Consider the following 27,860-nt stretch of genomic DNA (forward strand, 5'->3'; position numbering starts at 1 on the left):
AAAAATCGGATCAGCTACTTTTGCCTGCACAGAATGCATAACCGAAAGCGACCCGTAAAATCACGTTCAAGTAATCTAGCTAATTATCTAGCTACCTCATTTGCGTTAGGTCATATTGCCAACATATTTAGTTATGTTGGGAAATAATGGCATCTAATCTGTCACATTGGTTTTTAACAACACGAAAAGTTGCTTTCTTCAACCTCTTTCTTGGTAACACCGCTCTCGCTTCACCAGGTAAGCTACAAGCTGGCTACTGTATGTAGCTTGCTAGTGTTGTTTTCTTTTTGTTTGTTTCAAGTTATAATTATACTACCGGTAGCTAACTTGCACTTTTGACCATTTCATGCCATGTCTTCTAGTTAGTCTGATAGTTTTTTTGTGGAATGCCATGTTTCCCATGTTTGTTCATGTAATTATCTTCTGTGTTATACAGAACCTGACTCTGGAGCTGTCATGATGTCCATGTGTTCCTCAGCTGGACCAGAAGCAGAGGCCCTGCCAACGAGGAGGACCATAAAGTAGAGTTGAGCAGGCAACTGGGAGAGAAGCTTGGACTCAAAGATGGAGAGCAGGTAATGATGTCCCACTCTTCACTAATTCTCTTGTTGCACATTCCCCAAACTCATACCTTTACAACCTCTTCCACTTACTAACTCGTGTTGTATGGTTTCAGGGCTTCTTGCGGCCATGCCAGCAGGTCCTGTCTGTACAGCAGGTGTTTGTGGACCCACTCACCTCTGACGACTTGGAGATCCTGGTGAGTACCTGTGTTTAGAGTGGTCTTTGTGTCATTTACATTGTTGAAGGAGACTAAATCAACCCTGTCATGTCCTCAGGAGCTCCACAGTGCAGCAGCTCCTGGAGCAGAATAGAGTGGTGTTTCCTGATGCAGTGTTTCCTGTGTGGGTGGACCAGAGAACACTCATCTACATCCGAATCGGGTCAGCACTGATTTTCGCTTTCTAATTTTTTCAACATCTACCAGCTATGAACTCAACAGCTCATACAAAGAAAGAGTTGATGTAATACTATCCTCCATACTCTTCTTCTTCTGCAGCTTCAGTCTCCCCAACTGTACCGTACGGTCAATCGGAGCCGTTCACAGTAGAGGTCGACCCATTATGATTTTTCAACGCCGATACAGATTATTGGAGGACCAAAAAAGCAGATACCGATTTAATCGGCCGATTTAAAAATAAATAAATGCATAATAATAATAATTTTTCAAATGTATTTGTAATAATGACAATTACAACAATACTGCATTAACACTTATTTTAACTTAATATAATACATCAATAAAATCAATTTAGCCTCGAAGATAATGAAACATGTTCAATTCTGTTTAAATAATGCAAAAACAAAGTATTGGAGAAGAAAGGGAAAGTGCAATATGTGCTATGTAAGAAAGCTAACGTTTCAGTTCCTTGCTCAGAACATGAGAACATATCAAAGCTGGTGGTTCATTTTAACATGAGTCTTTAATATTCCCAGGTAAGAAGTTTTAGGTTGTAGTTATTATAGGACTATTTCCCTCTATACCATTTGTGTTTCATTAACCTTTGACTATTGGATGTTCTTATAGGCACTTTAGTATTGCCAGTGTAACAGTGTAGCTTCCGTCCCTCTTCTCGCTCCTCCCTGGGCTCGAACCAGCAACACAACGACAACAGCCACCACATCGAAGCAGCGTTACCCATGCAGAGCAAGGGAAACAACCACTCCAAGGCTCAGAGCGAGTGAAGTTTGAAACGGTATTAGCGCGCGCTAACTAGCCAGCCATTTCACTTCGGTTACACCAGCCTCATCTCGGGAGTTGATAGGTTTGATGTCATAAACAGCACAATACTTGACGCACAACGAAGAGCTGCTGGCAAAACACATGAAAGTGCTGTTTAAATGAAAGTTTACGCGCCTGCTTCTGCCTACCATCGCTCAGTCAGATACTAAGATACAGTGGGGCAAAAAAGTATTTAGTCAGCCACCAATTGTGCAAGTTCTCCCACTTAAAAAGATGAGGCCTGTAATTTTCATCATAGGTAGTACACTTCAACTATGACAGACAAAATTAGAAAAAAAATCCAGAAAATCACATTGTAGGATTTTTAATGAATTTATTTGCAAATTATGGTGGAAAATAAGTATTTGGTCACCTACAAACAAGCAAGAATTCTGGCTCTCACAGACCTGTAACTTCTTCTTTAAGAGGCTCCTCTGTCCTCCACTCGTACCTGTATTAATGGCACCTGTTTGAACTTGTTATCAGTATAAAAGACACCTGTCCACAACCTCAAACAGTCACACTCCAATCTTCACAATGGCCAAGACCAAAGAGCTGTCAAAGGCCACCAGAAACAAAATTGTAGACCTGCACCAGGCTGGGAAGACTGAATCTGCAATAGGTAAGCAGCTTGGTTTGAAGAAATCAACTGTGGGAGCAATTATTAGGAAATGGAAGACATACAAGACAACTGATAATCTCCCTCGATCTGGGGCTCCACACAAGATCTCACCCCGTGGGGTCAAAATAATCACAAGGACAGTGAGCAAAAATCCCAGAACCACACGGGGGGACCTAGTGAATGACCTGCAGAGAGCTGGGACCAAAGTAACAAAGCCTACCATCAGTAACACACTACGCCGCCAGGGACTCAAATCCTGCAGTGCGAGACGTGTCCCCCTGCTTAAGCCAGTACATGTCCAGGCACGTCTGAAGTTTGCTAGAGAGCATTTGGATGATCCAGAAGAAGATTGGGAGAATGTCATATGGTCAGATGAAACCAAAATATAACTTTTGGGTAAAAACTCAACTCGTTGTGTTTGGAGGACAAAGAATGCTGAGTTGCATCCAAAGAACACCATACCTACTGTGAAGCTTGGGGGTGGAAACATCATGCTTTGGGGCTGTTTTACTGCAAAGGGACCAGGACTACTGAAAGGAAAGAATGAATTGGGCCATTGTATTATGAGATTTTGAGTGAAAACCTCCTTCCATCAGCAAGGGCATTGAAGATGAAACGTGGCTGGGTCTTTCAGCATGACAATGATCCCAAACACACCGCCCGGGCAACGAAGGAGTGGCTTCGTAAGAAGCATTTCAAGGTCCTGGAGTGGCCTAGCCAGTCTCCAGATCTCAACCCCATAGAACATCTTTGGAGGGAGTTGAAAGTCCGTGTTGCCCAGCAACAGCCCCAAAACATCACTGCTCTAGAGGAGATCTGCATGGAGGAATGGGCCAAAATACCAGCAACAGTGTGTGAACCTTGTGAAGACTTACAGAAAACGTTTGACCTCTGTCATTGCCAACAAAGGGTATATAACAAAGTATTGAGAGAAACTTTTGTTATTGACCAAATGCTTATTTTCCACCATAATTTGCAAATAAATTCATTAAAATCCTACAATGTGATTTTTCTGGATTTCTTTTCTCATTTTGTCTGTCATAGTTGAAGTGTACCTATGATGAACATTACAGGCCTCTCTCATCTTTTTAAGTGGGAGAACTTGCACAATTGGTGGCTGACTAAATACTTTTTTGCCTCTCTGTACTTGTATGCTCAGTCAGATTATATGCAACACAGGACACGCTAGATAATATCTAATATCATCAACCATGTGTAGTTAACTAGTGATTATGATTGATTGTTTTTTATAAGATAAGTTTAATGCTAGCTAGCAACTTACCTTGGCTTATTGCATTTGCGTAACAGGCAGTCTCCTTGTGGAGTGCAACGAGAGAGAGGCAGGTCGTTATTGCGTTGGACTAGTTGACTGTAAGGTTGCAAGATTGGATCCCCTGAGCTGACAAGGTGAAAATCTGTCTTTCTGCCCCTGAACGAGGCAGTTAACCCACCGTTCCTAGGCCGTCATTGAAAATAAGCATTGATTATGCAAGAATGGGCTGCCATCAGTCAGGATGTGGCCCAGAAGTTAATTGACAGCATGCCAGAGCGGATTGCAGAGGTCTTGAAAAAGAAGGGTCAACACTGCAAATATTGACTCTTTGCATCAACTTCATGTAATTGTCAATAAAAGCCTTTGCCGCTTGTAATTATACTTAAGTATTCAATAGTAACATCTGGCAAAAATATCTAAAGACACTGAGGCAGCAGACTGTGGAAATTCATATTTGTATCATTCTCAAAACTTTTGTCCACGACTGTAGTCAAGGTGGTATGTCACCATACAGAGGAACTGAAAGGATCTTTTAGAGAGGAAGAGCTCCACAGTGGAAGGGTCTGGGTGATTACATGTACATTAGCCATGGTCTAAAAGTTGGGCACAATGTAGGCCTAATCAAATAAACTATTCTCAATTTTGTAATTTTTAAAATGTTATTTAACCTTTATTTAACTAGGCAAGTCAGTTAAGAACAAATTCTTATTTACAATGACGGGCCTAGCAGAAGGCAAAAGGCCTCCAGCGGGGCTGGGAATTAAAAAATTATAATATAGGACAAAACACACGTCACAAAAATGAGACAACACTACATAAATAGTGACCTAAGATAACAGCATGGCAGCAACACATGACAACATAGCATGGTAGCAACGCATAACAACGCATGGCAGTAGCACAACATGGTAGCAGCACAGAACATTATTGAGCAAAATCATACTACCCAATCATAGTTTCCATTAGCTCTTAGGACACAGTTTACAGGTTTGTGTAAATTGATTCATATTGTAAACTGATTTATATTGAAGCTATATGTATTCAAGCATAATTGTATGTCTCAGATTCCACTATCCCTGGGAACTAGGCTCCATTTCGACCCACACTCATCAGTGAGAATCAAGCCAATCAAATCAACTCCTAAAGTAGTCACCAGTATCTACCTGCAGCCTTTACAACCACAGGTGAGTAACATTTACATTTGACATCATATGTAATTCTATTGAATGTATTGTTCTGATTATCCTAACCTTGTACTTTCCATGTCATGAGGTAAATAGAATGGTGTAACTCAGGGGTATCAAACTCCATGGAGGTCCAAGTGTCTGCAGTTTTTTAGTTTGTCTTTTCAAGTAAGACCTAGACAACCAGGTAAGGGGAGTTCTTTACTAATTATTGACTTTAATTAATCAATCAAGTACAAGGGAGGAGTAAAAACCCGCAGACACTTGGCCCTACGTGGAATGAATTTGACATGTGGTGTAAATGTATAGCTCTTTGGCAGCTGGTTGTATTGAATGCCATGTTGCCGTTTGACCCCTGCCCTGGTGTCCTCCTAGCCTGCGGCAGAGAGGGAGGTGGAGATTCAGACTGCCTTCCTGGGTTGGCTGCACACCCAGAGCCACGAACCACTAGCCTGTCTGACGGGCCGCTGCAACACAATCCTCCTACAGTACCTGCAATGGAAGGTACACATATTGTGTGTCCCAAATGGCACGCTGTTCCCTTTATTGTCCTATAGGGTCTGTTCAAAAGTAGTGCACTATAAAGAGAATAGAGTGACATTTGGGACACACACATGAAGTCACTCTGTGACTGTTGGCAGCAGGACATTCAATCTCACCTAAAGAGTATGGAGTGCAGTGTAAATGTAATACTGTCTTGATCTTCTCCCTTCAGGGAAGGTGGAGTTTGCTCTGACTGTGTTGAAGTCAGAACCTGAGCCGGAGAGTGAAGAGCCTGATCAGTTATTTCTATTAGCTCTTAGTGATACAGACATGCAGGTACTAGTGACAAGCTTTGCTATCTCATCAGACTTAATATATTCAAATCAACACATTAAATGCTGATTACTGTGTGAGGAACATTTTATGTTTGTGTGTCAAATCAATGATACTTTTCAAATAACCAATTAGATGGGTTCATGCAGGTGACTTACTGATTGTGTATGGAGGAATCCTCACTATTACTGATAAGCAACCTGGCAGTATGCCCAGAATGTTGCTATGGGAACAACCAAGGTATGTCAGTTTCAAGGTCTCAACTTGGAGAGAGAAGGCCTTGTGAGGTATTGGTCAGTCACATGTGCGAGCCACCGGTAATGATGAATTAATTATGCTAAACCATGCAAATATAACTTCTCTGTATAGCCGTATATAAGACAACTGCTGGGACTGCCCCAGCGGAGCTTCTGATGTAACCTCTCCAGCTTGCTGATAATAAAGCTTGTGATTCATTTAAGTTTAACTTCAGGTGTCCCTGATGTTGAATTTCCACCACAATCTTTGCATCATTGACAATTGTCTGTAGGCATTTTTATATGAGAAGTGTCTACGTGGTCTGAGAACCACTGATAATAGTATATTATGTTATTTTAGGCATTTATGAGAAGTGGCCGGGGAACCACTAGGAATAGCAGAAGGTGGACAAGGAGCTATTCTATATGTATGGGAAGTGGCAAGACAATAGAGTCTATAGAGACCATAGCAGTTATGACTATATAAACTATTGATACTATGTATGCTGAGGGACTCTATATGCTTTAGGGATCATAGATGCTGTAGCTATAGGGACTATGGATGCTCAGGGACTATGGAGACGATAGAGCAGGGGTGGGCAATTCCAGTTCTTGAGGGCCTGATTGGAGTCACAGTTTTGTCACAGCCCCAACTAACACACCTGACTCCAATAAGCAGGCAACTGGGAGAGAAGCTTGGACTCAAAGATGGAGAGCAGGTAATGATGTCCCACTCTTCACTAATTCTCTTGTTGCACATTCCCCAAACTCATACCTTTACAACCTCTTCCACTTACTAACTCGTGTTGTATGGTTTCAGGGCTTCTTGCGGCCATGCCAGCAGGTCCTGTCTGTACAGCAGGTGTTTGTGGACCCACTCACCTCTGACGACTTGGAGATCCTGGTGAGTACCTGTGTTTAGAGTGGTCTTTGTGTCATTTACATTGTTGAAGGAGACTAAATCAACCCTGTCATGTCCTCAGGAGCTCCACAGTGCAGCAGCTCCTGGAGCAGAATAGAGTGGTGTTTCCTGATGCAGTGTTTCCTGTGTGGGTGGACCAGAGAACACTCATCTACATCCGAATCGGGTCAGCACTGATTTTCGCTTTCTAATTTTTTCAACATCTACCAGCTATGAACTCAACAGCTCATACAAAGAAAGAGTTGATGTAATACTATCCTCCATACTCTTCTTCTTCTGCAGCTTCAGTCTCCCCAACTGTACCGTACGGTCAATCGGAGCCGTTCACAGTAGAGGTCGACCCATTATGATTTTTCAACGCCGATACAGATTATTGGAGGACCAAAAAAGCAGATACCGATTTAATCGGCCGATTTAAAAATAAATAAATGCATAATAATAATAATTTTTCAAATGTATTTGTAATAATGACAATTACAACAATACTGCATTAACACTTATTTTAACTTAATATAATATTTCAATAAAATCAATTTAGCCTCGAAGATAATGAAACATGTTCAATTCTGTTTAAATAATGCAAAAACAAAGTATTGGAGAAGAAAGGGAAAGTGCAATATGTGCTATGTAAGAAAGCTAACGTTTCAGTTCCTTGCTCAGAACATGAGAACATATCAAAGCTGGTGGTTCATTTTAACATGAGTCTTTAATATTCCCAGGTAAGAAGTTTTAGGTTGTAGTTATTATAGGACTATTTCCCTCTATACCATTTGTGTTTCATTAACCTTTGACTATTGGATGTTCTTATAGGCACTTTAGTATTGCCAGTGTAACAGTGTAGCTTCCGTCCCTCTTCTCGCTCCTCCCTGGGCTCGAACCAGCAACACAACGACAACAGCCACCACATCGAAGCAGCGTTACCCATGCAGAGCAAGGGAAACAACCACTCCAAGGCTCAGAGCGAGTGAAGTTTGAAACGGTATTAGCGCGCGCTAACTAGCCAGCCATTTCACTTCGGTTACACCAGCCTCATCTCGGGAGTTGATAGGTTTGATGTCATAAACAGCACAATACTTGACGCACAACGAAGAGCTGCTGGCAAAACACATGAAAGTGCTGTTTAAATGAAAGTTTACGCGCCTGCTTCTGCCTACCACCGCTCAGTCAGATACTAAGATACAGTGGGGCAAAAAAGTATTTAGTCAGCCACCAATTGTGCAAGTTCTCCCACTTAAAAAGATGAGGCCTGTAATTTTCATCATAGGTAGTACACTTCAACTATGACAGACAAAATTAGAAAAAAAATCCAGAAAATCACATTGTAGGATTTTTAATGAATTTATTTGCAAATTATGGTGGAAAATAAGTATTTGGTCACCTACAAACAAGCAAGAATTCTGGCTCTCACAGACCTGTAACTTCTTCTTTAAGAGGCTCCTCTGTCCTCCACTCGTACCTGTATTAATGGCACCTGTTTGAACTTGTTATCAGTATAAAAGACACCTGTCCACAACCTCAAACAGTCACACTCCAATCTTCACAATGGCCAAGACCAAAGAGCTGTCAAAGGCCACCAGAAACAAAATTGTAGACCTGCACCAGGCTGGGAAGACTGAATCTGCAATAGGTAAGCAGCTTGGTTTGAAGAAATCAACTGTGGGAGCAATTATTAGGAAATGGAAGACATACAAGACAACTGATAATCTCCCTCGATCTGGGGCTCCACACAAGATCTCACCCCGTGGGGTCAAAATAATCACAAGGACAGTGAGCAAAAATCCCAGAACCACACGGGGGGACCTAGTGAATGACCTGCAGAGAGCTGGGACCAAAGTAACAAAGCCTACCATCAGTAACACACTACGCCGCCAGGGACTCAAATCCTGCAGTGCGAGACGTGTCCCCCTGCTTAAGCCAGTACATGTCCAGGCACGTCTGAAGTTTGCTAGAGAGCATTTGGATGATCCAGAAGAAGATTGGGAGAATGTCATATGGTCAGATGAAACCAAAATATAACTTTTGGGTAAAAACTCAACTCGTTGTGTTTGGAGGACAAAGAATGCTGAGTTGCATCCAAAGAACACCATACCTACTGTGAAGCTTGGGGGTGGAAACATCATGCTTTGGGGCTGTTTTACTGCAAAGGGACCAGGACTACTGAAAGGAAAGAATGAATTGGGCCATTGTATTGTGAGATTTTGAGTGAAAACCTCCTTCCATCAGCAAGGGCATTGAAGATGAAACGTGGCTGGGTCTTTCAGCATGACAATGATCCCAAACACACCGCCCGGGCAACGAAGGAGTGGCTTCGTAAGAAGCATTTCAAGGTCCTGGAGTGGCCTAGCCAGTCTCCAGATCTCAACCCCATAGAACATCTTTGGAGGGAGTTGAAAGTCCGTGTTGCCCAGCAACAGCCCCAAAACATCACTGCTCTAGAGGAGATCTGCATGGAGGAATGGGCCAAAATACCGGCAACAGTGTGTGAACCTTGTGAAGACTTACAGAAAACGTTTGACCTCTGTCATTGCCAACAAAGGGTATATAACAAAGTATTGAGAGAAACTTTTGTTATTGACCAAATGCTTATTTTCCACCATAATTTGCAAATAAATTCATTAAAATCCTACAATGTGATTTTTCTGGATTTCTTTTCTCATTTTGTCTGTCATAGTTGAAGTGTACCTATGATGAACATTACAGGCCTCTCTCATCTTTTTAAGTGGGAGAACTTGCACAATTGGTGGCTGACTAAATACTTTTTTGCCTCTCTGTACTTGTATGCTCAGTCAGATTATATGCAACACAGGACACGCTAGATAATATCTAATATCATCAACCATGTGTAGTTAACTAGTGATTATGATTGATTGTTTTTTATAAGATAAGTTTAATGCTAGCTAGCAACTTACCTTGGCTTATTGCATTTGCGTAACAGGCAGTCTCCTTGTGGAGTGCAACGAGAGAGAGGCAGGTCGTTATTGCGTTGGACTAGTTGACTGTAAGGTTGCAAGATTGGATCCCCTGAGCTGACAAGGTGAAAATCTGTCTTTCTGCCCCTGAACGAGGCAGTTAACCCACCGTTCCTAGGCCGTCATTGAAAATAAGAATGTGTTCTTAACTGCCTAGTTAAATAAAGGTGTAAAAAAATATAATGTATATTTTTTTTAATCGGCAAATCGGCGCCCAAAAATACCGATTTCCGATTGTTATGAAAACTTGAAATCGTCCCTAATTAATCGGCCATTCCGATTAATCGGTCGACCTCTAGTTCACAGAGCTGCATGTCTCCCCTAAAATCCGTGCTGGAACTGTGGACCACTTCGGCGCTCCTTTTAAAACATCCTTACTCAGTCAGAACCAGCCAATCCACAGGCAGCTGAACTTTGACCTCTCACCCTCCTCCAGGTCCTCTCTGGAGAGCATTCAGAAGACTGGACTTCCTGTAGAACAATGTCCCAACGCTGCTGGCCTCCAGTGCCCCCAGCAGTGGGGCGGGATAGCAATCCTAAAGAACATGGTCAGGTACATGCTAACATGGAACTATGACCCAGTGAAAGAGTCTCCCCCATCTCCAACATCTCTTCCCTCCTCAGTGACTCAGTCTTCAGAGTACGCCGAGCACCGCCCGTGTCTTCTGGCCCTCTGAGTGCCAGCCTTGGGGTTGACCTCATTCTGACCTCCGGCCAGCAGATGGGAGTGTAATATCAATGTTGGCTAGCCAGCTGTGACATATGGCCTACTGTCCAAGGTGCTCTCTCCCAAGAGGGTGAGAGAGAGGGCCAAGCTGGCCATGGAGAAGAAGAAGAATGGAGGTGCTGGTGGTGCTCCCCAGCCTGGTGATGATGCAGGGGACAGGGAAGAGGAAGCCGCTGTACAGTCGTGGCCAAAAGTTTTGAGAATGACACATATTAATTTTCAAAGTTTGCTGCCTCAGTTTGTATGATGGCAATTGGCATATACTCCAGAATATTATGAAGAGTGATCAGATGAATTGCAATTAATTGCAAAGTCCCTCTTTGCCATGCAAATGAACTGAATCCTCAAAAAACATTTCCACTGCATTTCAGCCCTGCAACAAAAGGACCAGCTAACATCATGTCAGTGATTCTGGAGATCACTGTCATGCTGATTGAGTTTGAATAACAGACTGGAAGCTTCAAAAGGAGTGTGGTGCTTGGAATCATTGTTCTGCCTCTGTAAACCATGGTTACCTGCAAGGAAACACGTGCTGTCATCATTGCTTTGCACAAAAAGGGCTTCACAGGCAAGGATATTGCTGCCAGTAAGATTGCACCTAAATTAACCATTTATCAGATAATCAAAAACTTAAAGGAAAGCGCCAGGACCGTCTCCTAAAGTTGATTCAGCTGCGGGATCGGGGCACCACCAGTACAGAGCTTGCTCAGGAATGGCAGCAGGCAGGTGTGAGTGCATCTGCACGCACAGTGAGGCGAAGACTTTTGGAGGATGGCCTGGTCTCAAGAAGGGCAGCAAAGAAGCACTTCTCTCCAGGAAAAACATCAGGGACTGACTGATATTCTGCAAAAGGTACAGGTATTGGACTGCTGAGGACTGGGGTAAAGTTGTTTTCTCTGATGAATCCCCTTTCCGATTGTTTGGGGCATCCGGAAAAAAGCTTGTTCGGAGAAGACAAGGTGAGCGCTACCATCAGTCCTGTGTCATGCCAACAGTAAAGCATCCTGAGACCATTCATGTGTGGGGTTGCTTCCCAGCTAAGGGAGTGGGTTCAATCACAATTTTGCCTAAGAACACAGCCATGAATAAAGAATGGTACCAACACATCCTCCGAGAGCAACTTCTCCCAACCACCCAGGAAAAGTTTGGTGACGAACAATGCCTTTTCCAGCATGATGGAGCACCTTGCCATAATGCAAAAGTGGCTCGGGGAACAAAACATCGATATTTTGGGTCCATGGCCAGGAAACTCCCCAGACCTTAATCCCATTGAGAACTTGTGGTCAATCATCAAGAGGCGGGTGGACAAACAACAACCCACAAATTCTGACAAACTCCAAGCATTGATTATGCAAGAATGGGCTGCCATCAGTCAGGATGTGGCCCAGAAGTTAATTGACAGCATGCCAGAGCGGATTGCAGAGGTCTTGAAAAAGAAGGGTCAACACTGCAAATATTGACTCTTTGCATCAACTTCATGTAATTGTCAATAAAAGCCTTTGCCGCTTGTAATTATACTTAAGTATTCAATAGTAACATCTGGCAAAAATATCTAAAGACACTGAGGCAGCAGACTGTGGAAATTCATATTTGTATCATTCTCAAAACTTTTGTCCACGACTGTAGTCAAGGTGGTATGTCACCATACAGAGGAACTGAAAGGATCTTTTAGAGAGGAAGAGCTCCACAGTGGAAGGGTCTGGGTGATTACATGTACATTAGCCATGGTCTAAAAGTTGGGCACAATGTAGGCCTAATCAAATAAACTATTCTCAATTTTGTAATTTTTAAAATGTTATTTAACCTTTATTTAACTAGGCAAGTCAGTTAAGAACAAATTCTTATTTACAATGACGGGCCTAGCAGAAGGCAAAAGGCCTCCAGCGGGGCTGGGAATTAAAAAATTATAATATAGGACAAAACACACGTCACAAAAATGAGACAACACTACATAAATAGTGACCTAAGATAACAGCATGGCAGCAACACATGACAACATAGCATGGTAGCAACGCATAACAACGCATGGCAGTAGCACAACATGGTAGCAGCACAGAACATTATTGAGCAAAATCATACTACCCAATCATAGTTTCCATTAGCTCTTAGGACACAGTTTACAGGTTTGTGTAAATTGATTCATATTGTAAACTGATTTATATTGAAGCTATATGTATTCAAGCATAATTGTATGTCTCAGATTCCACTATCCCTGGGAACTAGGCTCCATTTCGACCCACACTCATCAGTGAGAATCAAGCCAATCAAATCAACTCCTAAAGTAGTCACCAGTATCTACCTGCAGCCTTTACAACCACAGGTGAGTAACATTTACATTTGACATCATATGTAATTCTATTGAATGTATTGTTCTGATTATCCTAACCTTGTACTTTCCATGTCATGAGGTAAATAGAATGGTGTAACTCAGGGGTATCAAACTCCATGGAGGTCCAAGTGTCTGCAGTTTTTTTGTTTGTCTTTTCAAGTAAGACCTAGACAACCAGGTAAGGGGAGTTCTTTACTAATTATTGACTTTAATTAATCAATCAAGTACAAGGGAGGAGTAAAAACCCGCAGACACTTGGCCCTACGTGGAATGAATTTGACATGTGGTGTAAATGTATAGCTCTTTGGCAGCTGGTTGTATTGAATGCCATGTTGCCGTTTGACCCCTGCCCTGGTGTCCTCCTAGCCTGCGGCAGAGAGGGAGGTGGAGATTCAGACTGCCTTCCTGGGTTGGCTGCACACCCAGAGCCACGAACCACTAGCCTGTCTGACGGGCCGCTGCAACACAATCCTCCTACAGTACCTGCAATGGAAGGTACACATATTGTGTGTCCCAAATGGCACGCTGTTCCCTTTATTGTCCTATAGGGTCTGTTCAAAAGTAGTGCACTATAAAGAGAATAGAGTGACATTTGGGACACACACATGAAGTCACTCTGTGACTGTTGGCAGCAGGACATTCAATCTCACCTAAAGAGTATGGAGTGCAGTGTAAATGTAATACTGTCTTGATCTTCTCCCTTCAGGGAAGGTGGAGTTTGCTCTGACTGTGTTGAAGTCAGAACCTGAGCCGGAGAGTGAAGAGCCTGATCAGTTATTTCTATTAGCTCTTAGTGATACAGACATGCAGGTACTAGTGACAAGCTTTGCTATCTCATCAGACTTAATATATTCAAATCAACACATTAAATGCTGATTACTGTGTGAGGAACATTTTATGTTTGTGTGTCAAATCAATGATACTTTTCAAATAACCAATTAGATGGGTTCATGCAGGTGACTTACTGATTGTGTATGGAGGAATCCTCACTATTACTGATAAGCAACCTGGCAGTATGCCCAGAATGTTGCTATGGGAACAACCAAGGTATGTCAGTTTCAAGGTCTCAACTTGGAGAGAGAAGGCCTTGTGAGGTATTGGTCAGTCACATGTGCGAGCCACCGGTAATGATGAATTAATTATGCTAAACCATGCAAATATAACTTCTCTGTATAGCCGTATATAAGACAACTGCTGGGACTGCCCCAGCGGAGCTTCTGATGTAACCTCTCCAGCTTGCTGATAATAAAGCTTGTGATTCATTTAAGTTTAACTTCAGGTGTCCCTGATGTTGAATTTCCACCACAATCTTTGCATCATTGACAATTGTCTGTAGGCATTTTTATATGAGAAGTGTCTACGTGGTCTGAGAACCACTGATAATAGTATATTATGTTATTTTAGGCATTTATGAGAAGTGGCCGGGGAACCACTAGGAATAGCAGAAGGTGGACAAGGAGCTATTCTATATGTATGGGAAGTGGCAAGACAATAGAGTCTATAGAGACCATAGCAGTTATGACTATATAAACTATTGATACTATGTATGCTGAGGGACTCTATATGCTTTAGGGATCATAGATGCTGTAGCTATAGGGACTATGGATGCTCAGGGACTATGGAGACGATAGAGCAGGGGTGGGCAATTCCAGTTCTTGAGGGCCTGATTGGAGTCACAGTTTTGTCACAGCCCCAACTAACACACCTGACTCCAATAATCACCTAATCATGATCTTCAGTTTAGAATGCAATTTGATTAATCAGCTGTGTTTGCTAGGGATGGAGAAAAAGTGTGACACCAATCAGGCCCCAGAGGACTGGAGTTGCACACCCCTGCTATAGAGGAACCGCAGAAGATACATATGTATGCATAGGAGGTAAGGACAAGTAGGGCGGCAGGGTAGCCTAGTGGTTAGAGCGTTGGACTAGTAACCAGAAGGTTGCAAGTTCAAATCCCCAAGCTGACAAGGTACAAATCTGTCGTTCTGAACAGGCAGTTAACCCCCCTAGGCCATCGTTGAAAATAAGAATTTGTTCTTAACTGACTTGCCTAGTTAAATAAAGATTAAAATAAAGTAATAAGGGATATTACTGACTGTGTTTGGGAATAGTACTATGTGGATGAGAGTATTGTGTACTTGACTAATTAACTGGACAGGGTTTTAGCCCCGATGACGTGTTAAGCTGGAAGTTTTTTCCCCGAAAGAGTTCAACATAGGGTTTAAGTATGGGAAAGGGAAATAGTAAGAGTAGGATGGAGGATCTGTGCTTGGAACCAAAAGGGCCGTGTAGCGTAATGGCAAAAAAATTGGTAGGTGATTACTGAACCAAACAGAAGACTGGACATTTCCCGGTTGATGCGAAACTGAGCACAGAAAGTCTGGAGTCTGTGAGAGGCCAACTTGAAAGAAAACAAAATAAAGTTAAAGTGAAGTGGGACGATTTTCAGGAAGTGGGAGAGAGAAGCAGAAAATGCGAAGGATCAAGCTGTAAGAGGACTGATGGTAAAGCAAGTGGAAGAGGAAGAAGAGAAAAAAAGAAGCCTGGCTGGTCTTTCTCCGAGCGGAACTCTTTCATGGGGCCCCCCTTGTATCCGCCACTGCCAAATCCTCCACCAGCAGACGAAGATGGTGGCCTCCCGTCCCCTCATAACCCAGATGGGGTTGGACCTGTGCCAGGTGGAGGAGCTGCAGAAGATGCTGGAGCTGAAGGCAGAAAGCCACCAGCAAAAACAAGGACCAGAGTGAACGAGCAGAGAGGGACAGAGGAGAGGGAGAGTGAAGAAGAGGAGCTAGAAGAGCTCAGAAAAGAACTGGAGAAATGTAAGAGAAAATAAAAAAGTAGAAAAACAAGAAGCAAAGTAATGAGTGCAAGCAGGAGGAATGAAGTAGCCAAGATTAAGCTGCAAGGACAGCAATGAAGGACAAAGCAGAAAAGACCAGCAGAAGGATAGAAAGAAAACCCCCAAAAAGAAGCTTGAGGGAATGTTTCCAATAATACGCTACCCCAACCCCGATGAAGGCGAGATGTTGGAAATGGAGAAACCGTGGGATGTTGGAAATGGAGAAACCGTGGGATGTTGGAAATGGAGAAACCGTGGGATGTTGGAAATGGAGAAACTGTGGGATGTTGGAAATGGAGAAACTGTGGGATGTTGGAAATGGAGAAACCGTGGGATGTTGGAAATGGAGAAACCGTGGGATGTTGGAAATGGAGAAACCGTGGGATGTTGGAAATGGAGAAACCGTGGGATGTTGGAAATGGAGAAACCGTGGGATGTTGGAAATGGAGAAACCGTGGGATGTTGGAAATGGAGAAACCGTGGGATGTTGGAAATGGAGAAACCGTGGGATGTTGGAAATGGAGAAACTGTGGGATGTTGGAAATGGAGAAACCGTGGGATGTTGGAAATGGAGAAACTGTGGGATGTTGGAAATGGAGAAACTGTGGGATGTTGGAAATGGAGAAACCGTGGGATGTTGGAAATGGAGAAACCGTGGGATGTTGGAAATGGAGAAACCGTGGGATGTTGGAAATGGAGAAACCGTGGGATGTTGACGAAATAAAAGCAATAGTGGACGATGTCATTGAACCAGCAAAGGATGCTGTGAGGTTTGAGGAAGAGGTAAAAGCAATCATATCAATGTACAACCCCATTACCAGAGAAATTGAAGAAATACCCTGTCGCTGCTTGAGATTTAAATGGAAGGACTATAAACACGTGGGACTACAATGTACCAGTTGCTGATCGTGGTGACCACCTGGATGCAGATTTTACAGCTATAAAGGCTGCTTTCCCCAAACGCATAGACTGGTGGAAAATCCATTCCACCAAACAGGCAATGGATGAAAAATGTAATGACTACATGGAAATAATGGAGACAGTCTTCCTCCAACACTCAGGTCTGATGCCAGACCAAGACTCATACAGCAGCGTATTGTGCCATGCTGTGGTGACGGGCCTGAGACAATATCTGAAAATGGCTGTAACTACAACTTGTATTTCATGGGAAACAAAACCACTGTCTGACGTAAAGCCATATCACCAATGCGGAAAGACCGTTGAAGAAAAATAAACTAAGGACGGAAAGACACTGACGAAGGCACAGCTGATGTATTACTCTGGAGGAGGAAAAGGACAGAGAAAATGGTGGCAACCGTGGAAGTCAAAGAGGCAGAGGTAGAGTCTGAGGGGCCCCTGCTGGAGCTTACAGAGGGCGAGACTGGAGCTGCTACAACTGGGGGAAGGTAGGGCATCTGTCCTGGAGCAGGAGAAGGCCAAGGAGAGTGGCAGTCCCAACTTGTGCAGGGGAACAACCCATTTGGAAGAGGAGGCCGCCATCAGGGCTACCAACCATAGGATGAGGCGGAAAAAAGAAGAAAATAATGAAGAAAACAATGATGAAGAACCAGAAACCTATCAAATTCTAAATTGACCACCTTGTCAACCCAAAAACCCCTTATTGATATTTTAGTTAATAAACATAAAATTATATTTTTGGTGGACACGGGCCGGAGTCTGTGTTAAAAATGTTTGCTCTGTTTGCCTACCTCTCAAAAAAAACAATGCAGAAAGTTGGAGCGTCTGGAATTCCCTCTGAATGTTTGACTTTTCCCCTGGACATGGAGTGGCGAGAGGGCAAATGAAGACACCGATTCCTGTACTCCACCTGCCCACTACATTTAGTACATTTATTAGGAAGAGATTTGATGTGTAAAATGAATTTCTCATGCCTGTATTGAAGGATTGTCATTGGGATCGAGAGAAAATGGAATCTTCCCGTGCCTGATGAACTGTTACTATGCTTGGCACCTGAATGATCAACATGTTGAGAGACAGCTGAGAGAGCAATCCCTCTCTTCCCTATTGCATGGTGAATGGGAAGTGTCTGATTACCTACATTGTACTGCTGCTGTTCCCTCATGTGAAGAGGACCCTGAATACCAACAGAGATGGTCAAAATAAAAAGAGAAAGTTGAGAACCATGAATGGGATATACAGAGGAGAAGACTTCGTAGCACCTGGAGTATTGTTGATGGATAGTAAGATGAGTTTGTATGAAGTCCCTAGTTCTGTTCCTCATTGTAGCTTATCAAAAGATCCTGGAACACAAGGGAAAGATGTGGGTATTTGGATGAAGAAAGTGATGGAAGCAACTGATTGGGTGGCCTGGGAAGGGGAAGGAAAGTGGTCAGCTTCAACAGCAACTTTCTATTCCCTATAATGGGCTACTGTGATGACAACACCAAGAAAATAACCAATTCCTGTTTAAACCACGCCTTTGGTATTACAAGATAAATCACACATTGATTGGCTGAAGGATATACCTGAAGAACTGTGCGCTAAATCAAAGACCGACATTAGACGTATGAAAGGAGCAGCACCAGTTGTGGTCGTTCCAAAAATCCCCCACAGATCTTACCAAGCGCAGTACCCTGTTAGCAAAGAAGCTGAAAAGGATATTATTCCCATTAATAGTGCATTAGTTGAAAGAGGCACTGAATTTGCCTTGTAACATTCCAATCTTACCTGTTAGGAAACCATCTGGTGATTATCGTTTGTACAAGACCTTAGACTAGTAAACAATGCTAGAGCACCCCTGGTGCCTAACACTGTTACCATTTTATCCCAGGTGCCTCCAGGTAGTTGTTGTTTTTCAGTGAATGATTTAGTCTAATGCTTTCTTTAGCACCCCTGTGCCTGAAGAGTCACAGTTCTGGTTCTTGTTTCTTGGGGGGGGCGGGGGGGAATGTTTGCCCAAGAAATGTCTCAAAACCTAGAGGGTTTTGTTGCTCTGCGAGGGTTTTTTTATTTGATTTTATTTCACCTTTATTTAACCAGGTAGGCTAGTTGAGAACAAGTTCTCATTTACAACTGCGACCTGGCCAAGATAAAGTATAGCAGTGTGAACAGACAGCAACACAGAGTTACACATGGAGTAAACAATAATCAAGTCAATAACACAGTAGAAAAAAAATAGTCTATATACATTGTGTGCAAAAGGCATGAGGAGGTAGGCGAATAAGTACAATTTTAGCAGATTAACACTGGAGTGATAAATTATAAGATGGTCATGTGCAGGTAGAGATACTGGTGTGCAAAAGAGCAGAAAAGTAAATAAATAAAAACAGTATGGGGATGAGGTAGGTAAATTGGGTGGGCTATTTACCAATGGACTATGTACAGCTGCAGCGATCGGTTAGCTGCTCAGATAGCAGATGTTTAAAGTTGGTGAGGGAGATACAGTGCCTTGCGAAAGTATTCGGCCCACTTGAACTTTGCGACCTTTTGCCACATTTCAGGCTTCAAACATAAAGATATAAAACTGTATTTTTTTGTGAAGAATCAACAACAAGTGGGACACAATCATGAAGTGGAACAACATTTATTGTATATTTCAAACTTTTTTAACAAATCAAAAACTGAAAATTTGGGCGTGCAAAATTATTCAGCCCCTTTACTTTCAGTGCAGCAAACTCTCTCCAGAAGTTCAGTGAGGATCTCTGAATGATCCAATGTTGACCTAAATGACTAATGATGATAAATACAATCCACCTGTGTGTAATCAAGTCTCCGTATAAATGCACCTGCACTGTGATAGTCTCAGAGGTCCGTTAAAAGCGCAGAGAGCATCATGAAGAACAAGGAACACACCAGGCAGGTCCGAGATACTGTTGTGAAGAAGTTTAAAGCCGGATTTGGATACAAAAAGATTTCCCAAGCTTTAAACATCCCAAGGAGCACTGTGCAAATGATAATATTGAAATGGAAGGAGTATCAGACCACTGCAAATCTACCAAGACCTGGCCGTCCCTCTAAACTTTCAGCTCATACAAGGAGAAGACTGATCAGAGATGCAGCCAAGCGGCCCATGATCACTCTGGATGAACTGCAGAGATCTACAGCTGAGGTGGGAGACTCTGTCCATAGGACAACAATCAGTCGTATATTGCACAAATCTGGCCTTTATGGAAGAGTGGCAAGAAGAAAGCCATTTCTTAAAGATATCCATAAAAAGTGTTGTTTAAAGTTTACCACAAGCCACCTGGGAGACACACCAAACATGTGGAAGAAGGTGCTCTGGTCAGATGAAACCAAAATTGAACTTTTTGGCAACAATGCAAAACGTTATGTTTGTCATAAAAGCAACACAGCTCATCACCCTGAACACACCATCCCCACTGTCAAACATGGTGGTGGCAGCATCATGGTTTGGGCCTGCTTTTCTTCAGCAGGGACAGGGAAGATGGTTAAAATTGATGGGAAGATGGATGGAGCCAAATACAGGACCATTCTGGAAGAAAACCTGATGGAGTCTGCAAAAGACCTGAGACTGGGACGGAGATTTGTCTTCCAACAAGACAATGATCCAAAACATAAAGCAAAAGCTACAATGGAATGGTTCAAAAATAAGCATATCCAGGTGTTAGAATGGCCAAGTCAAAGTCCAGACCTGAATCCAATCGAGAATCTGTGGAAAGAACTGAAAACTGCTGTTCACAAATGCTCTCCATCCAACCTCACTGAGCTCGAGCTGTTTTGCAAGGAGGAATGGGAAAAAATGTCAGTCTCTCGATGTGCAAAACTGATAGAGACATACCCCAAGCGACTTACAGCTGTAATCGCAGCAAAAGGTGGCGCTACAAACTATTAACTTAAGGGGGCTGAATAATTTTGCACGCCCAATTTTTCAGTTTTTGATTTGTTAAAAAAGTTTGAAATATCCAATAAATGTCGTTCCACTTCATGATTGTGTCCCACTTGTTGTTGATTCTTCACAAAAAAAATACAGTTTTATATCTTTATGTTTGAAGCCTGAAATGTGGCAAAAGGTCGCAAAGTTCAAGGGGGCCGAATACTTTCGCAAGGCACTGTAAGTCTCCAACTTCAACGATTTTTGCAATTCGTTCCAGTCACAGGCAGCAAAAAACTGGAAAGAAAGGCGGCCAAATGAGGTGTTGGCTTTAGGGATGATCAGTAAGATACACCTGCTGGAGCGCGTGCTACGAGTACTTTTGTTCAGTATGTTGACAATTTGTTGGTTTGCTCACAATCAGAGGAAAGATGTCACGAGGACACTTAAGCATGGTTGATTTTCCCCTAGTAAAATGCAGTTATGCTGGAGCTCCGTTAAATATTTACAGTGGCAAGAAAAACGTTTGTGAACCCTTTGGATTTACCTGGATTTATGCATAAATTGGTCATCAAATTGTATCTGATTTTCATCTAAGTCACAGCAATAGACAAACACAGTGTGCTTAAACTAATAACACACAGTTGATTGTATTGTTCTTGTCTATATTGAATACATAATTTAATCATTCACAGTGTAGTTTGGAAAAAGTATGTGAAACCCCTTGGCTAATGACCTCCAAAAGCTAATTGGAGTCAGCTAACCTGGAGTCCAATCAGTGAGATGAGATTGGAGATGTTGGTTAGTGTTGCCTTGCCCAAAAAACGCTCACAAAATTTGAGTTTACTATTCACAAGAAACATTGCCTGATGTGAACCATGCCTCAAACAAAATAGATCTCAGAAGACCTAAGATTAAGAATTGTTGACTTGCATAAAGCTGGAAAGGGTTACACAAGTATCTCTAAAAGCCTTGATGTTCATCAGTCCATGGTAAGACACATTGTCTATAAATGGAGAATGTTCAGCACTGTTGCTACTCTCCCTAGGAGTGGCTGTCTGGAAAAGATGACTGCAAGAGTACAGCACAGAATGTTCAGTGAGGTTAAGAAGAATCTTAGAGTATCAGATAAAGACAGAAATCTCTGGAACATGCTAACATCTCTGTTGATGAGTCTACAATACGTAAGACACTAAACAAGAATGGTGTTCATGGGAGGACACCACGGAAGAAGCCACTGCTGTCCAAAAAAACATTGCTACACGTCTGAATTTTGTCAAAGTGCACCTGGATGTTCCACAGCGCTACCAGCATAATGTTCTGTGGACAGATGAAACTACAGTTGAGTTGTTTGGAAGGAACACACAACACCGTGTGGAGGAAAAGGCACAGCACACCAACATAATGTTCTGTGGACAGATGAAACTACAGTTGAGTTGTTTGGAAGGAACACACAACACCGTGTGGAGGAAAAGGCACAGCACACCAACATAATGTTCTGTGGACAGATGAAACTACAGTTGAGTTGTTTGGAAGGAACACACAACACCGTGTGGAGGAAAAGGCACAGCACACCAACATAATGTTCTGTGGACAGATGAAACTACAGTTGAGTTGTTTGGAAGGAACACACAACACCGTGTGGAGGAAAAGGCACAGCACACCAACATAATGTTCTGTGGACAGATGAAACTACAGTTGAGTTGTTTGGAAGGAACACACAACACCGTGTGGAGGAAAAGGCACAGCACACCAACATAATGTTCTGTGGACAGATGCAACTACAGTTGAGTTGTTTGGAAGGAACACACAACACCGTGTGGAGGAAAAGGCACACCACACCAACATAAAAACATCATCCCAACTGGAAAGTATGGTGGAGGGAGCATCATGGTTTGGGGCTGCTTTGCTGCCCCAAGGCCTGGACAGCTTGCTATCGTTGACAGAAAAATGAATTCCCATGTTTATCAAGACATTTTGAAGGAGAATGTTAGGCTAACTGTTCTCCAATTGAAGCTCAACAGAAGTTGGGAGATGCAACAGGACAATGATGCAAAAACACAGAAGTAAATCAACAGAAGAAAATAAGCCTTCTGGAGTGGCCCAGTCGGAGTCCTGACCTCAACCCGATTGAGATGCTGTGGCATGACCGAGAGCAGTTCACACCAGACATCCCAAGAATATTGCTGAACTGAAACAGTTTTGTAAAGAGGAATGGTGTTACATTTATTGTTTCTGTATTGTGGTTTTGTTTGTATGTGTGTTTCAGGATGGCTTCCTAAAATTCCCCCAAGCAGCTGATTGGTCGGCCCCATTGCTAATTGGAGCTGACCCCGCCCTCTCGTCAGAGGATACAGCTGTTTCCCATTGGACTCCTCCTGAAGCTAGAAAAGCCTCTGTTCCTTTGTTAGGAGAGAGCTGATTGTTATGTTCTGTGTTAGTTTGTTGCTCAGAGAAAGAGAGCTTATTAGTATGTCCTATGTGTGTCAATAGGACGAAGTGTTTTTGATTCTTGAAATTGTTTACTTACGTTTGTATTCTGTTTCATTTGTTCCCAGGGGGGAAAGCAACTAGGGAGTGCTTAGGCAAGAGGCCTGTGGGCATACATAACCAGTAGTATTTACAGTCTATGCACACTAGGAAAGACCTGGGCGGACCACCCCCTGTATTTTGGTTAGCGCACCAGGAGGTGCTAAAAGGTTAGGTAAGTGGGTAGGCAAGTAAGATAGGAGAGGGTAGGTTAGGTAAGTGGGTAAGCAGGTCAGATAGGATAGGAGAGGGTAGGTTAGGTAAGTGGGTAAGCAGGTCAGATAGGAGAGGGTAGGTTAGGTAAGTGGGTAGGCAGGTAAGATAGGAGAGGGTAGGTTAGATAAGTAGTGGATAGGCAGGTAAGATAGGAGAGGGTAGGTTAGGTAAGTGGGTAAGCAGGTAAGGTAGGAGAGGGTAGGTTAGGTAAGTGGGTACGCAGGTAAGATAGGAGAGGGTAGATATAGATAAGTAGTGGGTAGGCAGGTAAGATAGGAGAGGGTAGGTTATGTAAGTGGGTAGGCAGGTAAGATAGGAGAGGGTAGGTTAGGTAAGCAGGTAAGATAGGAGAGGGTAGATAAGTAGTGGGTAGGCAGGTAAGATAGGAGAGGGTAGGTTAGGTAAGTAGTGGGTAGGCAGGTAAGATAGGAGATGGTAGGTTAGGTAAGTAGTGGGTAGGCAGGTAGGGTAGGTTAGGTAAGTGGGTAGGCAGGTAAGATAGGAGAGGGTAGGTTAGGTAGGTTAGGTAAGTGGGTAGGCAGGTAAGATAGGAGAGGGTAGATATAGATAAGTAGTGGGTAGGCAGGTAAGATAGGAGAGGGTAGGTTATGTAAGTGGGTAGGCAGGTAAGATAGATGGTAGGTTAGGTAAGTAGTGGGTAGGCAGGTAGGGTAGGTTAGGTAAGTGGGTAGGCAGGTAAGATAGGAGAGGGTAGGTTAGGTAAGCAGGTAAGATAGGAGAGGGTAGGTTAGGTAGTGGGTAGGCAGGTAAGATAGGATAGATGGTAGGTTAGGTAAGTGGGTAAGCAGGTAAGATAGGAGAGGGTAGGTTAGGTAAGCAGGTAAGATAGGAGAGGGTAGGTTAGGTATTGGGTAGGCAGGTAAGATAGGATAGGAGAGGGTAGGTTAGGTAAGTGGGTAAGCAGGTAAGATAGGAGAGGGTAGGTTAGGTAAGTGGGTAAGCAGGTAAGATAGGAGAGGGTAGGGGGTAGGCAGGTAAGATAGGAGAGGGTAGGTTAGGTAAGTGGGTAGGCAGGTAAGATAGGAGAGGGTAGGTTAGGTAAGTAGTGGGTAGGCAGGTAAGGTAGGAGAGGGTAGGTTAGATAAGTAGTGGGTAGGCAGGTAAGATGGGAGATGGGGCTTTGACATTTACCTTCTTTGCTTTGGTTCCGTTCAGCCCCTTTTCCCCAAAATGTATCGTGTGAATGAATAAATTACCAGTAAACAGTAAATTCTCTGCCTTTTGTCATCCTTACTCGCACCTACAATCCCATACCTCTTTTACTCCACGGGGAGTTGAGTTGTAGCGTACATAACAAATGGTCCAAAATTCCTCCTGACCGTTGTGTAGGTCTGATCCGCAACTACAGAAAACGTTTGGTTGTGGTAATTGCTGCCAAAGGAGGGTCAACCAGTTATGAAATCCAAGGGTTCACAGACTTTTCCCACCCTGCACTGTGAATGTTTACAGTGTGTTCAATAAAGACATGAACACATATTTGTATGTTATTAGTTTAAACAGACTGTGTTTGTGCATTGTTGTGACATAGATGATTAGATTAAATTTTATGACCAATTTATGCTGAAATCCAGGTATTTCCAAAGGGTTCACATACTTTTTCTTGCCACTGTAGGTCATGACATTACTTCTGAGGGTTTAATTTTCCAAAGATAGATTAGAGGCAATTAAAGCTTTGCCTAAACCAAGCAGCACATGATGTCTGTTGGGTGTGGCTGGTTACTGTTGACCGTGGTTGAAAGACTATGCAGAGAGAGTTCAACCTCTGCAGGATTGTATTCATGGTAGAAAGATGGATGCGAGTGAAGTTGTGATATGGACTGATGAAGCTGAGATGGAATTGGTCAACTTGAAACAAACTGTCTACCCCTTGCTTGTGTTTGTCAGACCAAAATAAGCCCTTCCATCTCTTTGTTTAGGAGACGAGTGGGTTTATGTCAGCAGTTTTGACAGAGTATCATGGTGTGGGATATAGACCTGTTGGTTATTGTTCTAAACGATTGGATAGTGCGATCAGGGGAATGGTTTCCTGTTTGAGATCAGTAGCGGCTGCTATTGAGGCTGTTTTGTCATGTTCCGATGTAGCTATTTACCCCCTAACTGTCCATGTGCCCCATGCTGTGCACGCAATTATTACACAGGCAAGAACGACTCATTAGGCACATGCGAGACTGCTAGACTATCAGAACATTCTGTTGACAATGTCTCATGTTACTCCGAAACAATGTACAATTCTTAACCCCTCAACTCTTCTCCCTACAGCAAATGCCGGTGAAGATGATGACTGGGACGTAGCTATTGTAATTGACTGTAGCCCTTGAGAGACACCCCAGACTGAGATTTTTGTAGATAGGTCTGCCCAGAGAAATGGAAAAAGGGGATAAATTAGTTGGTTATGCAGTGACTGTTTTGGAAACTGTGGAGAGTGCTCGACTCAATTCACACTTATCAGCCCAGGCGGCAGAACCTTTTGGCCTGACTAGAGCTTGTATTTTGTGAAAGGACATCTCTCTTAACATTTACACTGATAGAAGATATGCGTTTGGTGTTGTTCATGATTTTGGAACATTGTGGAAGAATATAGCGTTTTTGACCTCGTCTGGAAAACCGATTGCACACAGTAACCTTGCTTCGTCTCTCTTACAGGCAGTCCAGCTACCCTCCTCTCTCTCTCAAGTGTCAAACACATTCTTCCTTTAATGACAACATTTCTCTGGGGAACGCTGAAGCTGACCGTGTAGCTAAATTGTCTGCTTCCTGTTCTGTTTCCCCCATCCTACAGATGGCAGCAGTTCCAGCTCCCACCAAGCCTTTCTCTGTTGATGACGTCGTTGCTTTGCAGGCAACAGTTGATGAGTCAGAGAGACAAGTGGGCTGGGTGCTGTCGTAAAGATACTTCGGGTGTGTGGCTGGATGAGTGGAGCAGACCAGCCATTTTATTTAACCAGGTAGGCCAGTTGAGAACAAGTTCTCATTTACAACTGCGACCTGGCCAAGATAAAGCAAAGCAGTGCGACACAAACAACAACACAGAGTTAGACATGGAATAAACAAACGTACAGTCAATAACATAATAGAAAAAGGTAAGGCAATAAATAGGCCGTAGTAGCGAAGTAATTACAATTTAGCAAATTAACACTGGAGTGAAAGATGTGCAGATGATAATGTGCAAGTAGAAATACTGGTGAGCAAATTAGCAAAAAAGTAAATAAAAACAATATGGGGATGAGGTAGGTAGATTGGATGGGCAACTTACAGGTGAGCAGACCAGCCATGCCCCGTTGTGCTTTCCATTTCCTTGCCAAATTGTCTCATGGTCAAGACCATGTGTCAAAAGGAGAGATAGTGGATCTTGTGAATAAATATTGGTGTACAGTAGGTTCTACTGTGTTTGCAAGAAATGTTTGATTCGCATGACTAATATTGTTGAATGCTGCATTTCAGTATCCCCCACGTCCCATCCAAGGCCTGAAGGACCTTTTGAGCACTTTATGATGGACTTCGTTGAGTTGACCCCTCGTGAGGGGAACAAGTATTGTTTGGTGATTGTTGATGTTCTTTTTTTCAATTAAAAAAATTATTTTTCAATCAACAAACAAAACACATTCCACATTCAGTGACAGACCCACAAAAAATGTTTTTAAATAATTTTAAAAATAAAAAATGTCACGTTCGTCATAATGATGAGACCAAGGCGCAGCGTGAGTAGAGTTCCACATCATTTTAATAAACTGAAACTCACCTAACAAAACAACAAACAACCAAATTAAACGAAACGTGCCGCTACTGCTGTGCACTAAGGCAACTACACATAGACAAGATCCCACAACACAAATGAGGAAAATGGCTACCTAAATATGATCCCCAATCAGAGACAACGATAAACAGCTGTCTCTGATTGGGAACCATATCAGGCCAACATAGATATACAAAAACCCCTAGACATACAAAAACCCTAGACATACAAAAACTAGAGTACCCACCCTAGTCACACCCTGACCTAACCAAAATATATAGAAAAACAGGGTCAGGGTCAAAACAAGGTCAGGTCGTGACACAGCAGCACTATCAAGGTTTTTGTTAGCCATTTCCAGCCTTAGCTGAGACGACGAGAAAATAATTTGTTTTTACAGCACCTTACACAACATGTATCTGCTCATTTCCCTAATCACCCCATTCACTCTGTCCAATTTGAAATATAGTTGCGTAGTGGAGACCAGAGTCTATCAAACTTGGGCTGTCTCTTGCAGAGGTCATAAGTGAGCTTTTCAAGAGGAAGAAAGTCAAAAGTCTGGGTTTGACACATTGACCCCCAGGAGGGGTCATGACAACACAGGTGTCACTGACCAGGTGGTCACCCAGCTGGACGGGGTGGAGGGACTACAGGGTACGGAGACAGGAAGGAGGCACTGAGAACGGACACTGCTGTCATGTGCTTTACATACATTTCATTAGGCTTTGCTTAGTCTGCTTTTTTATGTTCAATCCATTGATCAACAGTTATTTTTACCAGCACAATCATTTAGTGAGTAAGTTAACTTCAGTCCTCTATAGTCTCTACTGTTCCCCTCCTGACCAGGTCTCGACGATATTCAGTCCTCT

General features: G+C 42.8%; 1 protein-coding gene across 7 annotated transcripts; it reads left to right on the plus strand.

The window, feature by feature from the left end:
* LOC118941198 lies at window positions 1–26,312 on the plus strand. Of its 7 annotated transcripts, none has more exons than XM_036953423.1 (16): window positions 1–237; window positions 437–575; window positions 677–760; window positions 840–944; window positions 3,714–3,812; window positions 4,743–4,862; window positions 5,238–5,366; window positions 5,578–6,633; window positions 6,735–6,818; window positions 6,898–7,002; window positions 10,242–10,358; window positions 12,756–12,852; window positions 12,949–13,039; window positions 13,228–13,356; window positions 13,568–13,671; window positions 26,041–26,306. In XM_036953423.1, exons 8-16 carry the CDS (start codon window positions 6,623–6,625, stop codon window positions 26,146–26,148), a joined length of 846 nt encoding a protein of 281 aa, XP_036809318.1. In that variant the 5' UTR covers window positions 1–237; window positions 437–575; window positions 677–760; window positions 840–944; window positions 3,714–3,812; window positions 4,743–4,862; window positions 5,238–5,366; window positions 5,578–6,622; the 3' UTR covers window positions 26,149–26,306. The 7 variants fall into 7 exon arrangements, 5 of the variants coding, with proteins under 5 accessions (XP_036809318.1, XP_036809319.1, XP_036809320.1 ...); XM_036953424.1 differs by lacking the exon at window positions 26,041–26,306 and adding an exon at window positions 13,818–14,134; XM_036953425.1 differs by lacking the exon at window positions 13,568–13,671 and having other exon boundaries at window positions 26,041–26,312.
* Window positions 26,313–27,860: the final 1,548 nt, after the last annotated feature.

Source organism: Oncorhynchus mykiss, chromosome 18, assembly GCF_013265735.2.
Source record: "Oncorhynchus mykiss isolate Arlee chromosome 18, USDA_OmykA_1.1, whole genome shotgun sequence".
In the NCBI taxonomy this organism is placed as follows: domain Eukaryota; kingdom Metazoa; phylum Chordata; class Actinopteri; order Salmoniformes; family Salmonidae; genus Oncorhynchus; species Oncorhynchus mykiss.

What these genes read in the sequence shown, in the direction of transcription:
- LOC118941198 (XM_036953423.1), top strand. An exon ending in ATCCTAAAGAACATGGTCAG is followed by an intron (nt 10,359 to 12,755) that starts GTACATGCTAAC and finishes CCTGGGAACTAG; the next exon opens with GCTCCATTTCGACCCACACT. An exon ending in TTAGTGATACAGACATGCAG is followed by an intron (nt 13,672 to 26,040) that starts GTACTAGTGACA and finishes CCCATCCTACAG; the next exon opens with ATGGCAGCAGTTCCAGCTCC.